This window comes from Glossina fuscipes, unplaced genomic scaffold, assembly GCF_014805625.2.
Source record: "Glossina fuscipes isolate IAEA_lab_2018 unplaced genomic scaffold, Yale_Gfus_2 113, whole genome shotgun sequence".
Classification (NCBI taxonomy): Eukaryota; Metazoa; Arthropoda; class Insecta; order Diptera; family Glossinidae; genus Glossina; species Glossina fuscipes.
In genome coordinates this window covers 794,686-813,946 of record NW_023998456.1, presented here as the reverse complement: position 1 = coordinate 813,946, position 19,261 = coordinate 794,686, and the positions used below count along the sequence as shown (strand labels likewise).

Below are 19,261 nucleotides of genomic sequence, written 5' to 3'. Positions count from 1 at the left end.
TTGAAAATTTTCGAAAACAATGACGCGGTTGTTTGTTTTCAATATTAATGCATGATATGAAAATTGAGTATTCGTGCTACACAAGGAAATTCATATTTTCATATTCATAAAACGTATAAAAAAGTATTAATTTTGTCTACAAATTGCTGGCCTTAAAAGTTTAAATTTCAACTAACTAAATGGTAAGCGGAAGTAATTTCAAGCAATCGCGTGAAGATATTTGAATACAAAGACAGATAAAGTCATAGATTGATGAACTTTTTCTAGTTGAAAATCTTGCGTATGCATAAAGAATCATTTCAGGGTTTTCTCAATATTCAATATTCTTGCAAACTGGGAAGTTTTAAGCATTGAAAGTAAGCCGAGCAGGCATTAAAACTCCTCATAGCAGGCAAATGTATGCATGGTCAACATGGGCCAATAAGTGGTTCCCGTTCGAAAGTACTGCCGTGATGTTATGGCACTCGTAAAGTGAGAGAAATCAAGCTCAAAGGAGTGTAGATTGCTTGTTTGTAGCAAATGTTGTAAGAATTCCTGGACACCTATATTGCTCTATAAAGAAAAACAACGAAATAGTAGCTAATCATTGGCCTTGGATTGCATCACTCTTGATAAACAGGACTCCGTGTTTGTAAATAAAGTCGAATTTTGCAAAAAATAAAAAAACTACTCTTTTCTCTCAGAGTTCCGTCAGTGTACTATCAGACGGAAAATTTCTAAAATTGAGAAAATTGCAGCTGACATTAATCTAAATGTAGATAGAAGTACTTGTCGAGACAATTTAAAGTCGTTTAAAAATTCTGCTCACATAATAATAGATGTCATTGGTCGATTGAAACGACATGGATAACGCTCCACATACTACTACATGTACGCGATAAGACTGTCTGTATATATAATGATTGACTTTACCGGAAACATATATAATTTTGCTTGTTTCCTTGTCTCAATCGCGAACTTGTTGCTCAGCGATCGAGGGGGATTTCGATGTATGCAGTAGCACTAACGAATTACTGATGGCGGTGCAAAGAAATTAATCCTTAACTAACCAGTGATCTCTAAAGATGGAGCAACAATATGTCTTGTGCTCGGGATATCTTGACTGTAATCCATACGCTTGCGTATGACTATCATGTTTCTCATAAGCTATTGTATGATTGAAAACAATGGTAGGCTAGATTGTCAAGTGTGCTAGGAGTGAAAGATAATAAAGCGTTAACGAGAAATGCAACTTTAAGGTGACAACAAGCATACACTCTCCGCAATGTGGGCTGGTCGTTCGCGAGTTCAAGTCTCGGAGCGACCGTACGTAGGCGTTTTGGGTGAAAACATGACACTTGCCGACAGGTAGTGTCCCTATCTCTTTCTATTTCTTTTCTTCTTTTTGAACGTCACCATACGTTATCGTTGATTATCAAAATAAAAAAGAAAAAAACAAGTGCTTTGTTAAAAGGCCAAAGTTTGAATCAGGATCCAATAGTTGTCCTAGTAACCTGAATAAAATTCAGATACTCTTTTGTATTCTTTTGTTTAGTTCACAGTTTATCTTCGTTGCTTGGATGTAATAAATTGGAAATATCTTGGGTCTGTCAAGGGTTAAATTGCTATGCAAATAATATTTGTTACTTTGTTAACCAAAAAAGTGTAAAAATTCGTTTAGAAAAATAAATTTTGATATAAAACCGTTATTTAATGCTACAAAATCGCTATTGAAATGAACAAAGCAGGCACACTAAAGCAAATTATCAGTTACGAAAAGGTTGCCTGCCTGCCCTCATGTGTACACACTTTGATATATAATACGTAAGCGCTAACGTTTGATATCTATACGCTGGTATAACAAAATTATTACTTTATCTTTATAGTTTTTTTTTATTTATTTCTTTGTTTTTTATTAAGCTTCACCATTTCCATGCATGTGCACGTAAGTTCTTTGATTAACACGCATTCAGATTTTTGAATTTGTGAAAGAGAAATCGTATGTGGTAAGAAAGCAACAAGTGTGGACTCAATGAGCATATTTGTTAACGGCATTGGTGCTATACTAGTTCAGCGACATATGTCACGTCTTGTGATTGTGTTGGTATAATAGTAATGACACTAAAAAAAATACAAATAAAAATATACAATGAATGAGTAATAAGTAAGAAAGCGGAAGAGAGAGAGAGAAAGAGAGAGAGAGTCTTCTCTGAGTTCTTAACTGCGTCTTAGCAGACAAAACTGAATAAGAATAGAAATTGAAAAACACAAAACAAGCTATGCGTATGGCACGAAAAGTTAACACCACCTATATTTGCAATCAGAGACAACGAAATGCATGCATACATATCCTAACATTTTGTTTAAAATTGAGATTAAGAGAATTCTAGGGACTTTTTACGTATCCGTTATCAATAACATTACTAAGCCCTGTTTATTCCAAGCCGTTTGTATCTTTGCTCTCTCGTTCTCATTATTTACATGGGCGAAAATTCTGTTAATAGTTTCTTGATATGACGTCAAATCCCATTGAACATTCGCAAAGCAGAGCTATGCACCACATTTGTACACATATGTACGTGTGTATGTACGAAAAGTGAACAGGTAGAATATGTAATTGTAAACAAGGTGGACGCTTATTCTCACATGTTTGGAATTATTGAGAATCATTTTCAGTTGGCGGCAAATTTTTGTACGCTTATTCTCAGATGCTCGCAACAAATACAAATACTTGAACTTTAAGAAAACTGAATCCGCCTGAGTAGCCGAGTAGGCAAGTCAATGGTCGTGGGTTCGAATCTCAAGTGCGGTAGAGTTTTTTAATAAAAGCCGATAGCCTTAGATGCTAGTGCTTTTAAGAAGTTTAGTCTTAGAATTTATTTCTCTGACGAAATTAATAATAATAATAATAATAAGAAAACTCAGGACTTAAACAAAAGATATGACGCCAAGATTGTAACGAAAGTGGCTCCGAAAAACTCGGCCATCTGGGGGCATTGGAAGAGGAGTGGCGCCAACTTGCTAATTACCACAGCCAGAAATATCACAGAAGCAGCCCAATTTTTCACATCGGCTATGTCAGCAAAGTTGGAAATGAGAATTAAGCAAGGAATCATCGGTAGTGAGGTAGAAGTTCGGAGGTACGAACTCTATGCCGCCATGATCAAATTCAACAAAGTTTTCCATAACAAAACAATTGAAGATGCAAATGACGCAGGAGACTTGCCCAGCGAAACCCACCAATATCTGGAACCAGAGTTTGCAAAGCCGGAAGTATACGACGCGTTTCGTACCGCCTGCATCATATACAAGTCCGTGAGGCTGAAACATAAGGTGGAACGGGACATCGGCAAGCGCCTCCAAGCACGGGTTGCCTTCTTCAGGGAGGCAGGCTCCTGTCCCGACGGAAGAAGCCACAGAAGAAATCTGCTTCATGATCAATTTGCAGCTGACGGGGGTAAACTGGGAGCAAAAAACCGTCATTTTAAAAGTGCAGCTTTCTGGTCGCTGCCTCGCCGCCTCATAAACACGAAAGTTGGTTGTATGCTAAACGTAAGTTTGCATTTACCCTCACTTATTTTTATTTATAATTTATTTAATTACTTCTATTTCATTTTAGATAGATCAATTCATCCACTTGGGCTACGAGGAGCAATGTCGTTTGCTTTGGCTATAAGAAACACTTTAGCAGAGGCCCGCTAAACCTTGCTAACCGCCACTACTTTAATTGTTATATTCACAGTCATCATCCAAGGTGGTACCGCAAATTTTTTACTTAACTGGCTAAAAATACCGTAAGTTTCTGGATATAGTACGAGAAAAAAGTGTTTTGTTTTTTATTTTCGTCAACGTGCGCAGTGTGAGTACTTGTAGAAAATTTGTATGACCTATCTTTACCTAGGTTTAAATTTGTATGATATATTAGGTTTATCGAAATGCAAGTGCCGGAAATTTTGAATGACGAGACAAGTGAATTAAAAACTTTAAGGTTATTATGCGAGTACCCTTAGTTCTTTCAGCCCAGGTCAGAGAGAGAGAGAAAGAAAAGTGATGAAAGTTGAATATAATAAGGTATTTAACGATCATAAACTTTACGCTAACAGCATTTCGATTGGTCCGTTAACACTGTCTTTCTTAAACAGTTCTCATAAATCTACCCCGTAAACAGTGCTTAAGAAGAATTCGGTTTCAAGGCGTACCACCTTAACTTCAGAAAAATATTTTTTTTAATTTCGTACCATCCAGTACACATTAGAGTTCCTACAAACTGCATACAATTTCTGATCACCGAATTTAGTTGAAGCACTGCGTCTCTTTGTTTTTACGCCCTACGTCACTTGTGGTACAGGGTGTACTAACTTAGTGCAGTCGTATGTAACACGCAGAAGGGCTTAAGATAGGCGCCCCTTTTATTATGCCAATCGATTCAGAATCATAATCTGAATTGATCTAATCCTGTCTGTCCGCCTGTGTGTCCGCCTGTGTGGCCGAACTCTATCCATGTACATATGTGTTCAAGCTACAGGTTGCAATTTTTGAGATATTTTGATGAAATTTGGCATAGTGATGTGCTTTGACCCAAGGACGAACGTTGTTAAAAAAAGGTTCGAGTCAATCCACTTTTTCAATGCCCTACTCTCAAAAGTTGTTATGTGGAAAACAATTGCAGTTTGCCAAAATTCTCTGCAAAAGTGACTAAGTAGTAGCATTTCGGCATTCTAAATTAGTGCGAAAGGTTTGGACCGGCTGGGGCAATTTTTAAACGCCCTCTCATATAGGCAAAACTGTATTTCTTACGAGAAAAAGGTATAATTTTCGATGCTTCATGATGAAAATTATATCATAACAGTAATTTAACATAGAAGGATTAACTTTGCCAAATTTGGACCATCTCGGCCTATTTTTTGGATCCGACCCTAACAACGATTTTCACAAAAAATTGATCCTTTGTAAAGCCGAAAAATATAAGTTTTAATAAGTGCCAAAAAAAATGCACAGAAATGAATTCCACAAAATTTGGGCCTTCTATGCCTATTTTTGGATCCTGCCCTATGTAAGGCTTAAACTTGTCTCAAATTAGATTACGTTTTGGACCCGCTTCCCCAAACATGCGCACAAGGAAAATATGCCTTCGTATAGAAACAAGATATAATTTTTTTGGTCTGTAATAAATATAAGAAGTGTGTCAGGCAATGTGGTGTAGGGTATTTAATAGTCGGCCCTGCACGACTATAACGTTCTTAGTTGTTCTAATTTATTGTAGGTATAGTTATAATGAGAAAATTTAAATTTAGATAAGCGCAAGTTAGGTAAATAGGACCTACAGTGAGTCTAATGAACATTGGGTTTCGTCGCCCGGCAAAAAGTAAACGCTTGTTAAACCCACTCCCTTGTCCGAACATAAAAATTTTTTACACTATTTCGTACTACTAGGGAATACATATTAAAATACAAAAAAAAAGAAGCAAAATATTATTCCAGTAGACAAGAAAATTAAATAACTTTACATAATAACATAGCGTCATTAATATTGGGTTTTTTTCGTATGAGTATTGATAGGACGAAAAAACAGGATTTTATTAAAAGTGAATATTTGGAAGAGTATCCTTTTTGCTACCCTACACCATTTGTGGAGCAAAAGTATATTAAGTTTGTGCGGATGTATCCAATACTCAAGAGGACTTGAGATAGGTCCACTTTTTATTATTCTGATCAATTGTGAATCAATCAAAGCTTTTCTCCTCGTCCGTTCGTTTTGTTTTCTTGTGTTTAACCTGCATTTTTTCGATCACTTCTCACATAAATCCTTCTTTTGAAAATTTGTTATATGGAAAAAATTAACCATTCCTAGGTATAGTTTTCAATACTTCATGATGAAAGCTCCTTCGCAATAGTAAATTGGCAAGGAAATCAACCGTATTGAATTTGAGCCACGTAAGTCCAGTTTTTGGATACCATATAAGGATTCTCGGGATATGTAAACTCTTAGGTAAATAGGCCTAACCGTTGTTTTATCAAGGAAATTTATTCACGATTTAGTAAAAAATTTAGTAAAAAATTAAGAGTACGGAATTTGGACTACTTTTTAAGCAAGTCCATATGTGAAGAGAAAGTGTAACTTCTAGTTTTTTATGCTGCAAACCGGACAATATAAATACAACGTTTAGGAAACAAATTAAGATTGCTAAACTTGGATTAAGTCTCGTGTTGTTTTGGGCACCCTCCACGAAAATAACGAAAATAATATAATGTGTAATTTTTGGTACCAAACAAGTAAATTACTGTACTCGGAAACGTGGCGTACGGTATCTAATGGTTGATCCTGTTCGACTTTAACACTCCACAAGTTATAGGAAATTACAAATGCTTTTGGGTGCTTTTCCGAAATTAAGTGAGCAGAAGACACATGGTCGTCTCATCTGGATTAATTAATAGAGCTATAGTTTAGCATCAAGACAAGAGGAAATTTCGGAGTTCTCTTAAAATGAATGCGAACCTTAATAATAAGCGAATCTTAACATTAACACGAAACTTAAGAAACTTAAGATAGGTTCCACACAGAAACTGTACCAATCGCTTGATATGGGTAATAAACTAACAAATGTATCTCTATGTGCTTATAACTGCAGATATAGTGGCATGAAGGATGCATAAAGTTACTTTGTGTATTTTATCATTAGCATGGCTTCAAGAGACTCAGATGATGATTAGCATCTAACAATCAAAATATTTGCAAAATATTAAAAAATTTGGGTTGAATGGAAAATTCCATGAAACCGCTTAGAATGCAGAGCAGCAGTGAATACAATAGACTAGTCATAAAGTTTGAAGGAAACACATTGGATCTCATGGGAAAGTTCCTCCAAAGCCTCGCATTAAGACAGACATTGATAACAATGCGCCATTATGAAGTTTTTGATAGGAGAAAAAAAAATCTGATAAAGAATATAGATTTTAGCGGAATGGATTTAACTATGTTTGCCACATTATGTTCTTACGTTCTGTTAGTCGTGTACCCACGACTGCGACTTGAAAAAATATCTGTACTATATTTTTTATGATACACTATACAATCTTGCTTCCGACATAACGAAGTTCGGCTCCATGTGACAGAAGCTGGCCAGGAAATGTTAGCAATGCCAACTGGGAATGTGCCCCGTTGTTATCACCAGGCATTACACCTTCTGATTAACATAGGGTGCTATGTGTGAATTGTTGTCTGTCCGGGAAGGGCTTCCATTCTTAAGATGGTATTAGTAAAATGAATTTTTATGCGCACGGCCACTGTAAACGCTAGTTCTCTTTTCTTCACAGAGCTAGCGGTCAGGCAATTTTTGAATAGCATAAGCGTAAGCACCTTTTATAATAAAATTTTGCACATCGAAAGAAAAAAATCATTTCTACGACGGCTGACCAAGCTGTATAAAAATATGAATTATACTAGATATATGCGAAAAGATCTGCGAAATATATTCAGTAAATTGATTTTCTATGTTGTAATCAAAAATGGAAAGCATGCAAGTAGTGAGTATTAAAAATGTCTGCTAAGATCGAATGTAACTTTTTACTTAAAAACTCTTAGCTCAATATAAAGTAAAGAAAAGCATATATATCTTACGAACAAGGTATTAAAGACCAGGCAAAATATTTAATACATATTATGGCGTGTAACCTACTACATCGTTGATCGTTGTTCATTGCAATGTGTGCTAAGTGTATTTGATTCAGAAGACTGAGATTATTTTTTATTTCAATTCTCTTATAATCTCATCCGCATCTACGTATGTCTGTTTATACAATGTATAACTAAAGACAAGATGTGCCCACTTTTTATTCAAAATAAGAAGTAGTAAAATCTCAGGGACCTTTGATTTTCCTCTTATTAATGTTAATTAATAGTGGCTCGATCGCTTGCACTTTCATTCTCCTTATTTGTATTGCCCAAAGGTACAATTAATGAGATCTTGATATGACGTCACTCTGTATCAAACGATTACAAAGTAAAAGCATATAGAATTCGGTTTTTTAAGTGAATATACAACGTTGCATACATATAAGTGAAATCAATATTCCGTTAATGGCGGTCGCAAACTTTTTTTTTTTTTTTGAAATATAATGAAAACGCATTGCCCTCGCTTGTAATGCTCAATTTTTACTAACTTTTAATTTGGGGGGGGTAGCAATCATTTCTATTATTATTGTATTGGAAGAAAAAAAGCTAAAGACCAAAGAGAGCAAACATAACTTGTTTCCGCTTCATCGTCTAATTCATATTATAGAAGAATTCTAAATTTTATGTTTGACAACTGCTTCAACACATTTCGGCGAAAATTTTCGATTGGAATACGACAACATTTTTATGTAATTAAAAATAACGAACCGATCGGAAGAATAAAAGCTGAGTTCAGTGTATTTCAACGCTATATATGCAGAAGTCTCTCCATGTGCTTAACGTGGATACTTACGTGGATGCCGTGAAGGCTTAACCCCACGATGCCCAACGGCACACGTAGTGTGGAAAGTCACACTCAGCATCCTGAGGAAAAACCTCGAGTTCCAGTGGAGGTACGTATATGGTAGTATATTCCCCCCGGTGAGGGCGAGGCACTTTCTAAAACCTCTGTCTTTCTTTGGGTCAGCCACCCGGCTGCTATCCAACTCCGCACCGAGCCAAGGCTCTTCCCGCAATTTGTGCCAACCACAGCCACCACAAAACTCCCGCAATGGGCCGTTCCCGCTGACAGGCCGAAGCTGACACCCGTGGTACCGAATATAATGAAGGAAGTAATGAAAGAAGAATAAGAAAGTCTCCGGTCAGACTTAGCAACAGGTCCCATACGACCTGAAAACTCGGTATGGGATAGAATCTGCAGAGGAAGCTGCAATAAAAGGGAACCAGTCAATACAATGCGCATGGGCGTTGCATAAATATGCAGAAGTTTTCGAAAATTATAGGCGTAAGGAAAGTTAAAGTTTACCATGAAGGATGGCTGCAGCGAACATTAACGTCACTTTATCCTTCCTCGCCGACTTCCTTCAACATTTTTTTTCTTTTTTTAAGTTTTAAAGGAGATAAATTATTCCTACAATATAAATTTTTTCAAGTATATAAAAAATTTTTTCGGATTCCTTTAGAAAATTTTCACTGAAATTTATTGAAGCAAGTGGTGAACATGAAAGAAAATGAAAATGCTTCAATATAAAATCTTTATTTTTTGTTGTAATATGAACAATCGTTTAGGGGGATGTCTTCCTATTCATGTAGCACAGCCACAGATGAGTGAACAAAGAGAAAGAGATAGAGAACTCGCCGCAATGTAGTGAACGTATATCCATTCGGTAAGCATTATACCATTTCCGACTAAGCACTTACTACAGTTACGTTCAAAATAAACTCTACCGCACTGAGATCTTAACACGCGATTTGGATCTTTTCGTTTACTCGGTGCGGAAAATAAACGATGAAATCAACGATGAAATGAACGATGAAAAGAAGTTATATATATTTCCTACCTTGTCTTTGTTTTTTTTCCTTACATACACCATAAGACATATTCATTAAGAAGTGTAGACTTTTAAACACTTTCGCTTCGCTTGTAAATGTTTGCTGCAGTTTGAGATCATGTCAAGAAACCATTAACAGAAATTTTAACCACAAGAATAATAAATCGCTGCTACTGTCATTGATAACGAAAAATATCAAAAGTCCCTGAGATTTTGTTAGCTCTTTTTCTGAAAAAATTCCTTGGCATATCTTGTTATATAGTAGTCTCTCTGGTATAACGTAAACAAATTATGTGTAGGAAATACTTAGATAGAAAAAGAGAAAGAGAGAAAGAAGAAGGCAAATAAATAAATAAAAGCGATCAAGAAAATGGTATAATATTTAAGCAAATCGCACAAATGCAAAAATATGTAAAGTTAATGAATAAATTTCATTATGGGCCAAATCAACTGAAAGACCGTTTCGCATAACATATGTACATCTGTTTGCGATATGAATATATAAACGTTGCCGTTCGTTTTAATCGATCTTCACATGCAAATCGACTTAATAAAAATTTTTATTACTCTTAAACATTTTTATTTATGTATACAATGAAAAATATTTAGAGACTGGTTAATATAAACATTTTGAGAATTTTTTTTTTTTTTTTGCAATTGCAATGGACAAGGTTGCAACGACAGCTGTAGTGTATGACCTCTAGTTAATGTTGACTTACATATATAAACATATCATGTTCACATATATGTGCGTAACGTTTGCGTTAACATTTAACTTAGAAATTTTTACTTGATAGAAACTAAACGGAACGTATGGAAAGGGCATAAAACGAAATTCTTCAGCTTGAGTTATGGCAGCATATGTCTGCCTTTTCTTCTTGATGGATACAACAAGGGAAGAACGATCGCGGAAGTAAGCAAGGGGCTCCGTAAAACAAAAACAGGTTTGTTTACAACAGCTTTGCTTCATATTTTCAGGTCTAATTTGGCACGAGCCATTGGGCATTGGGCCCACAAAAGCAAATAATTTCAAATTAACTTTTAATGCTTGCTAACGAAATTGCTCCACCAATACTCTGCTATCCTTATATAGGCAATTAACTTGTAAAAGTTGCTTAAAGTACAGTTAACAATCTATATGTGCCCGGATAATATTTCTAATGCTTGTTTCGATGTGATCTTGATAAATATGTGATTATCATGTGATCTTGAAATATATATATCCTTTCCTCAAAGGGACATTGGCTTAGTGAATGAATTAAGCTCTGATAAATATTTGCATGAATTTAATGCTTTTCCCGAAGAAAAATCGTCGGTCTTCATTAATCGCGCGATAAATACTGATAAATGGGAAGAAAATAGCTTTGTGAAAGGGGATTAATTTCTCGGAAGAAAATCGTTTATCGTGTGCAATAAAATCGCGAGGTTAAGGTACAATTTATGAACACTTGGGCGAATTTTGAACTTTCCCCCTATACAACCGTCTACGCTGTAGACGGTTTCGAATAAAATTTTTTTGTGGACTAAATAAATATTTTGTTTAATTTGCTTCTCTTTTAATCTGGGTTGTGATCTGGGTCTTCTTGCAATAACATATCTATACAGCCCTGACGAATATTTGGTCGATTTTTCAAGCTGGTCTCTATGAAAAGACTTTTAAATTAAATTTCATAAAGGATTCCGCTAAATATTTGGATGACTTTTCAAATGGTTCTCGAAAAACACGCTTAGGTTCTAATGGTCCTTTGAAAGCTAGGTTAAACTTTTTAAAGCAAAAGGTTGTCGATAAAAATAAAGGCTTCTTCTTTCGAAGTACTCTGCGCGTTTCGATTAAGTAAGATGTTTTTACTTCTATCCAGTTTCAAAATTAATCTGAGAAAATTCCCAATTTGTACAAATTTTTTGACATAAAATCCCCAAGACGTGTGATAAATGTAATCGATTGTTGCAAATGAATTAATGAAATTAATATATGCCCATTCTTGTAACTTATTTAAGTGGAAAATTTTTCTCTTTTACTGTAAAAATATGGTTTTCAGATGCGTACATTTTATCACGTTTGTATCCAGTACATTTGGTGTATGTAGTAGTTTTTATCTTAATTTAATTCCAAGTAACAATGTATAAGGGTGCCCCTATCTCTCTCTAGCGGAGAATGATTGCTAGACGTAGCCAATGTCACATATATTCTAAATAAGTACTGATCTACTGAACTGTCTGTGGGTCTTTTTATAGCGCTCAAGGATTAATTGAATTCTTTCAGTCTTCATTTGCAGATGAAAATCTAAAATCTGACATATATATATTCCTAATAAATCTTACAATCTGTTACAGAACTCCGAAGGCGTCTATCGAGAAGACGTCTAAAATAAAACTTTAAAAGCTCTACTCAAGATTAGCGGGATTAACTAAATCCTAAGTCCGAAGGTCAAATTTAGAAAAACGGGTCTTGTGCAAAGCTAAGAATTTGGAAGAAAATTACCGAAGGCTTCCAAAACATCACATGTCCTTTTTGCAGCTTGTACTGTGCTGTGTGCCGAAATTTGACGACTAAAAAGTCGCCGTTATAAGCGTTCCAATGTAATCATTGACAAGTAAGTGTTAGGTGATTGGCAAATGCATGTAAAGCATAGAATTGGGCACAGGTGACTCTACAAGTTACAAAATATGCTGGCTTAATTGGTCCGTACGTCTTGGCTTAATTGGTCCGTGCTTGATTTAGATATCATTATTGCAACATCGCTTCCTGGTCGAAATGGATTCTTAAGTGATGTCTTCTTCTTTTTTTAAGATGACCATTCTCTCAGGGCATGTCGCTTATTCGTGCAGCACGGTGCCGGATAGAGAGAATTGAAAAGATTATGCTTTCACCAACTAAGCACTCACTATAATTACGAGTGAAATAAACTCTGCTCTCTAAACACTGAAGATTTGAAGCCGCGAACACTAACCTGGTAGTCGAAATTCCTACTTACCCGGCTACTCAAGCGGATTGTGCTTACTAACTAAGTCAAAAAAATGTTTAATTTTTTCAAAGACTTACGAACTAACAGCAAGCTTTCGAACAGATAAGAAAATGTATCTCTACAACCAATATGTGTCTTTGCCTTACATTGTTGCATTTACTCTTCATATATGTTATGTTATTGTTCTTAAGTTATAGCTTACATAACTTGGTACACTTTCGTATGGAAAGTGTAAACAGGTCTTGCTTTCTCGTTACTTTTTGATCAAAGCCCGCACTTGTTATGTTATTTTCACGCCTTAACCCACGAAGAAAAAGAAAACAACAAAAAAAAAGAAGCAATTGACAGAAGCGAATAATAGGTAACAAAAGAATCGATGTAAGCCGCATATAATAAAATTCTTACTGTTTTTGTTTTGTGTGTTGTGTGTGTTGTTGTGTTTTTCTTACTGAAATTTTATCAGTTGAAATTTGTTTAAAAAATTAACTCTAGAGAGAAGAAAAATCATAATCAGATGTCGTGTTTAATTTATTCATTTATTGAATTATTTAATATTTTTCTTTTATTTATTTATTTGTCATTACTCTCTGGTTTTTAATTTGTTTTAGATAAGATAATTAAATTGAAAGAAACTTTTAAAAACAATCCATACGTTTTACATAAAAATCACGCACAAATTTATTTTGTCAATATTTTTGTTTTGTTTTTTTTTTTTTTTTGTATCTCTAAAAAGAAAAACAACATAAACACGATTTTCACTTTTATTCTGATCCGCATAACACGTCTGATAAAAACAATAGGATGATAGTATTTTAACAACAATAACAACGAAATGACAATTCACAAAAAATACTTAACAAACACACCAGATTTGTTGCACAATAAAGAAATCCATTCGACAAACAAACTAATGAAGAGAGAATGAGTTGAGAGGAGAGAGAATGATAAAAGTATGCACACATTCACTTAAGGATAAGTGCATAAAGTTACTTACAAAATAAGAGACTTTCACTATACACCACATAATATATGGATATAAAAGTTCTTAGATATAAGTGCTCTGACCTTTTAATTAGAGATTTCCGATATCAATCGAGAAAAGGACGTCTTCATCCCCCACATGAAGATTTATTCAGGGCATTATAGGCTCAAACAAACTTCGGCGTTCTTTTGATCCTATGTCTTAAAGTCCAAAAAAAGATGTGAAAATTTATAAGCAAATCTTAAGCGCTTTATAAGAAGAGAGAGACAGAAGCACAGGCAAGGGAAGCTTCAAAGATCCTTACTCTTTTAGGGGCTTATAATGAACGTTACATGTTAATAAACTCATTTGATTCGTATAAGGATTGCATGCTCTTGAAGACATTGCATTAAATGCATACAGGTGTTCTTCATTATGTCACCGGGGGTCACAATGAAGTCAACGCCCTTTATCGAATGCACAAGAGAGCATAAAGAGTATAAATAAAGTAACTGCGGAGTAACAAACTTATCAAAGTATATCCGAACAGTAGGCGTTATAATAATGCAGGATAGTAGGGATTAATAAAAATATCAAATTTTCCAAGGAATAGGCTTGGAACGTTAAATATTTTACTAACGATTAGTAAAACCTAAGAAAAATATGTTAGCAAATATAATTGATTTCTAACCTAATATCCTTAATATAAACGAACACAGTTACAAAATAAAAGACGGACAGAGTTCACTCCCATCAATAATTCTGTAATCACATCAGTCTCCTCAATCGAAATTTGTCGTAGAAATAAGTCATTCAACCCATCATCTCCCCTCACGTATTATTTTTCAACAACAGGTGTCAATTTAAATTTCGCGCCATTTTTAAAGTGTCAATAGACGGCTAAAAATGCGGCGACATTTGACAGGAAAGACCAGTAGATTTTCAGATATATTTGCTGACATTTGCATTGGGTCTGAGAAATGTGTGATGATCTCTTAAACAAAATCATTCCGAGTGATAAGGCCCACACGATGAACGGAAGCGGTACGAAAAATTTGTGATTTCTTGGCCAGAAATTGATGTTATAGATATTCAGTTAATTTAAGCGAGATACCGCCACCTGCCATATGACCTGTGCAAAAATGATACCATTGCTTAATTGACTTATAACAACACTCCTAGATACGGTCTACAGTACAAAAGAATTTCTCGAAATAATATGCTTGGATATGTGCCTCATTCACACAGGCTCTGTAAACGTGCATGGGAATCGGATATACAGAAGACGAGTTACGGGCTTGTAAGTCACGCAGCGTTTGTTGTATCGATGCAAAAATGAATATCGAAAGTAAGGACCAGCTTTTTAAACTTTGTAGCAACTTTACAAAAAAGCTTAAATTAATCAAACAAACTCGCGATGATGCTGGCGTTTATCCCATAATAGAGTCCAAGCGGAATGTATATATATATATATATATGTATATATATGTTATAGTCAAACCAGTGATCAACGAGGAGGGCAAAGCATTTTTGTAATAACTAAAGATGCAGAAGACCTAAATATGAAGATCAACCAAAAGCTCCAAAGTGAATTTCATCTTAAGGCTTTTTGAGCGAGTATCTGCTTCTCTAAAATATTTGCTCAGACTTTGTTGCACACAAATTCAGTCAGCTACAACCGCCTCCCTACCTCCTTCTATTTCCACCCTTCTCTTCGTTGATCATATAAATAAACTTTGCTTGATGAGCAGATATTGTAAAGCAAAAGTCACAATTAAAGCCAAGGGTCGCCTTTCAAGTATTAATCACACTCGGCATTTTCGCCCGATTTACAGCGTTGACGTTTCTATTTCTTCGAAGAATGCATATGCCGAAGAAAGGCAAGCATTGTAGTCACTTCGAAACCATCCAAAGAACTTTTACAACGACGCTGTCTTCCATTTTATCTAGCTCGGACGAAGCACACTTAAAAGGATATTAAGGTTAAAGGTTTTGCCAAAGGTTTCCAAGTTTAGGCAATCACTTGTACATACAGCCACTAGAACAAATCCTGTAATAGAAGAAGTGAACCTAAATTTCCCATCTTGCTATGTTTACGTTTTCAAACAGCATACCAAGGGTTTACAAATATCAGACAAAGTTTCGATTCACTCACGAACAGCAAAAATTTTTGAAAATTTTCCATAAAAACTTGTTTTCGATAAAAATACTTATAAAGGTAAAATATTTTGATCTTGCTTTAACGTCCTTATATGCTTCCTCGCACGAGCCACATCACAAGCATTTGCATGCGTAAGAGATAAAAGCACTACGAATCTAAACAAAAGAGATATTAAGGCACGCGGTAGATCAAAACATGCACTTGCCCTAAGTCTCGTTCCCAAAATTTAGCAATGGCATATAATTAAGGTTATCAACTCTTACTCGCTTCGCGTAAAAAGAAATGCGTAAGAAGTAAAAATTGAAATTTATCAAACTATGTTTTGTTGTTTGCTCAATGTTATTACAAATTTCTATATTTATGTCTAGTAAGGGAGCAGATGTAAGGTTTCTTCTACGTGCCTATGAAAGTCGACAGATGTAGGCTTATGATAAAGATAAAGCACTTTATTAAGGATAGTATAGTACTTTCACTACGCGATAGATAGCCTAACAAAATTTATTGCTTTGATAATTGAAAATTGAACTGAACTCGCATGTAAATGTTTGTTGCGCACTTGTTTCTTGTTTTTATTTTTTTTTTTTTGCGTGCGTGTGTTCAATAAAATTTAAAAAAAAAAAATTTTTTTTTTCATTTTTGTTCACATTTTTGTTTTTTGTGTTTTGTTTTTTTTCTTTTTTTTGTTTTTTTTTTTTTAAGTTAACCTTAACAATTTTGCTTCGTTAACTATTTATTATTCTCGTTTTGATCCGTACCTCACCGCATCGCACCGCATTCAGTACTCTGTTCGCAAAAGTATCGTAACGTAAGTTTCTTATAGCGCGTTCAACGTTGTACAACGAACGCAATCTAAACATAACATAACACAATAACCGCACCGCGTCTGTCTAATTAACACTCTAATCAGAGACTTTTAAGGCATACACCGCGCCTCAAGTTGAACGCAAAATGAAATAGAGACTCGTGCTATCAGTATGTGTAAATGTGTTTTATGAATATATTAGTTTTCACTCTTAAAATAATAATACGAAACCAGACGGCCGGCTAGCACATCGTTAAATACTGTCAAATCGTATCGAAATGAAGTGAACTGAATCAAATTGAAGTAAGTACATGCCGTGCGAGAAATAAGATGTGTTTTGTCTCGCTACAAACATCGCGTACATCGCGTACAACGCGTATATAAAACGAACGAAATGCTACAGGTTTTTACTTTTCTTTTTATCAAATGCGAAAATGTATACACATATGTACGCGCGTTTACGCACACACCTGCGCGCACTTCATTTATCATTTACGCTACACTACAAATGCTATGCTATGCTATGCATTCGTATTCAATCGCTTTTTAAATTATGCGTGTATCTGTTGGATTCTTTACTTCGTCAGAATGTTACTGAAACAACAAGTGCTTTTCGCAGCAGCTGTTGATTCTGTTGTCTGCCGTCAATCGTTTGATTGGTTTTCGTATTCTCTTTCTCCCTCTCTTTCTCTCTCTCTCTCTGCAAAACTCCAAACACACAAAAACCCCGGAGAGTTTGACCGTCGCTAAGAGTGGAAAAGAGAAATGTAAGCATAGAGTTGGAAGAAAAAAACTAAAAAGGGAAAAAATAAAACTAAAAAGAAATTATTGCAAACTTATCACACTCTTCATCAGCAGAATAGACCCCCATCTAGCTCTTTGGTCGGTTGAGGGTTTTAATGTAATGTTAGATATACGAACTTTTGATTAAAATTTTACAAATTTTAGACAAATTACTATACAGCAAAAGATTCGCATTGCAGTTATATAACAGCTTTGTTCAAATACGTAAACGATCAGATTTTAATCTTCACAATTATCATCGAAAGTATTTGCTTCAACTATGCAGAGTCGGAAGTAAATATAAACAATTCTACGAGGCATGTTGTTAGAGAGCTCCATTGGTACACTAATAGTCGTGTAGTTATTGCGTGGCTTCGTACCCTGCATCTCATTAGGTTTTGCGAGCTACGGTTGGATCACCCAGAAGGACTTGGGATAGACCTCCCTATGATGTCTGCCAACGCGTTCTTGTGTTCACCCGGTTGGTTACAATTTTCGAAATATTTTTGATGAAATTTGATACAGTGAAGCATTTTAGTGCAGGAAGGAACGCTATCGAAAATGCTTCGGATTAAACCACTCTCTCGATCACTTCCTCATACCGCCTTATTTTGACAAGTCGTTGAATATGCATATAGATAACTGTATCAAGCAAAGTGCTGGACTGGTGTTTGATAGTGGGCAACGGCCCCCTTTAATGTCTATCACGTGTAGTACAGGGGTGCATTTAGTTTGCAACAGGTATGCAACAGCAAGATTGCATAGGACTTGAGACAGAACCACCTTTTATTATAATCCCATCGATTCAGGATCACTTTCTGAATCGATTTAAGCTTCCCTGTCCGTCTGCTAGCGTTGTTTCCTTGTGTTCAACACAATTTTCTTAGATCTGGTACACTGGCAAGTTCCATCCAAGGACCAATGCTATTGAATGCTATGGTTCGGATCGGTGAACCGTGTTGTTTCAAGGTCGGTAAAAAAGAGTTGGTTGTATTTAATATTAATATTAATATTTTTATACCACCCACCGAAAGGAGGGTGGTATATATTAATTTTGTCAAAGCATTTGCAACACGTAGTAGCAAGCTTCAAAGGCGCCATAAAGTATTCTTTTCCAGCATCAAAATCGGAATCGATTTAACCATGTCCGTCCGTCCGTCTGTATATGTAAACATTTTCGTTAATTTAAAAAAATCGATTTCAAATTCAGCAAAAGTATTGGAAGATATTTGAGACAGATTGGTGTTGAAAATCGGTGAAATCAGTCAAACAAAACGCCCGCAATACAAGACACAACAAACAACCATACAACTGAGAACAGCTTTGTTTCCAAAAGCAGAAAAATTAGCTTTCTGGTCATCTCTTATGGATAACAACAATAAAAACTCGTATATTCTGTTTTAAGATAACGGCGGTGACTATAATTTTCTTACTTATTTGGTAACGGCTTAATGCGCTTGCGACGATCGTATTCTGACGTTGTGACCGGTCATCATTGTTATTCAACAATTTATCAAAACGTTTGCAACGCCCAGAAGAAAGCCTCAGGATCTCATAAAATCAATATCAAATCTGATTCTATCTAGGAATATCTGTCAACGCTTCTGTTCATCTGCTTGTTAATTGCTGTGGTAGACGTACTGATGATCGCAGAACGGGTGATATCGGGTTTAAATTCGACAAAAGAGATGAAAGTCGGCGCACGTGCCCATAAACTAGATAAAAAGCACTACTTTTATTCTACACCCACGCCACCACTATGCGATAGAGTATGGAAATGAAATTTTTTTCTTCTATTTTAATCATTTTGGGATAACGGTGATAAATATGAAAGATTCGATCTTGGTCGAATATAAGTTTCTTGCAGTATGAATAACGGGAAAGTGTGACAAAATCCACTCCATATGTTAATAAAGAAACTTGTGTTCTTAAATGTGGAAATGTGGAATTACTCGACAAGTTAAATTTTGCATTTTTGTATACTATGATCAGATCACAAATCGTTAAATTTTAAGATTTACTTTTTTATTGGTGAACCTGAGCACATTTCCTTAAGCAGATAATTATTGAAAACTAAGCTGATAATTTTATAATTAAATTAAATT

The 19,261-nt window shown here is 35.2% G+C and overlaps 2 protein-coding genes across 5 annotated transcripts in view; one reads left to right on the top strand and one right to left on the bottom strand.

Annotated features, from left to right (window-relative positions):
* LOC119639845 (high affinity cAMP-specific and IBMX-insensitive 3',5'-cyclic phosphodiesterase 8) overlaps positions 1-16,838 on the bottom strand; it is a 57,075-nt gene extending 40,237 nt beyond the window's left edge. For 2 of the 4 annotated variants that reach the window (XM_038037516.1, XM_038037515.1), the window contains exon 1: positions 16,327-16,838. The gene's annotated coding sequence lies outside the window, so the exon portion shown is untranslated. Of the gene's footprint in view, positions 1-5,846; positions 6,049-12,651; positions 13,031-16,326 lie in introns of those variants that run through there. The other 2 variants (XM_038037518.1, XM_038037519.1) reach the window with 2 other exon arrangements.
* On the top strand, positions 2,906-3,856 carry LOC119639848. Its single transcript, XM_038037521.1, has 2 exons — positions 2,906-3,531; positions 3,599-3,856. The coding sequence occupies exons 1-2, from the start codon at positions 3,055-3,057 to the stop codon at positions 3,653-3,655; spliced, it is 534 nt and encodes a 177-aa protein (XP_037893449.1). The 5' UTR covers positions 2,906-3,054; the 3' UTR covers positions 3,656-3,856.
* Positions 16,839-19,261: the final 2,423 nt, after the last annotated feature.

Coding starts and splice junctions, on each gene's coding strand:
- LOC119639848 (XM_038037521.1), top strand. CDS start 3,055: ATGTCAGCAAAGTTGGAAATGAGAATTAAGCAAGGAATCATCGGTAGT. Junction 3,532..3,598: donor AAGTTGGTTGTATGCTAAAC/GTAAGTTTGCAT, acceptor ATTTCATTTTAG/ATAGATCAATTCATCCACTT.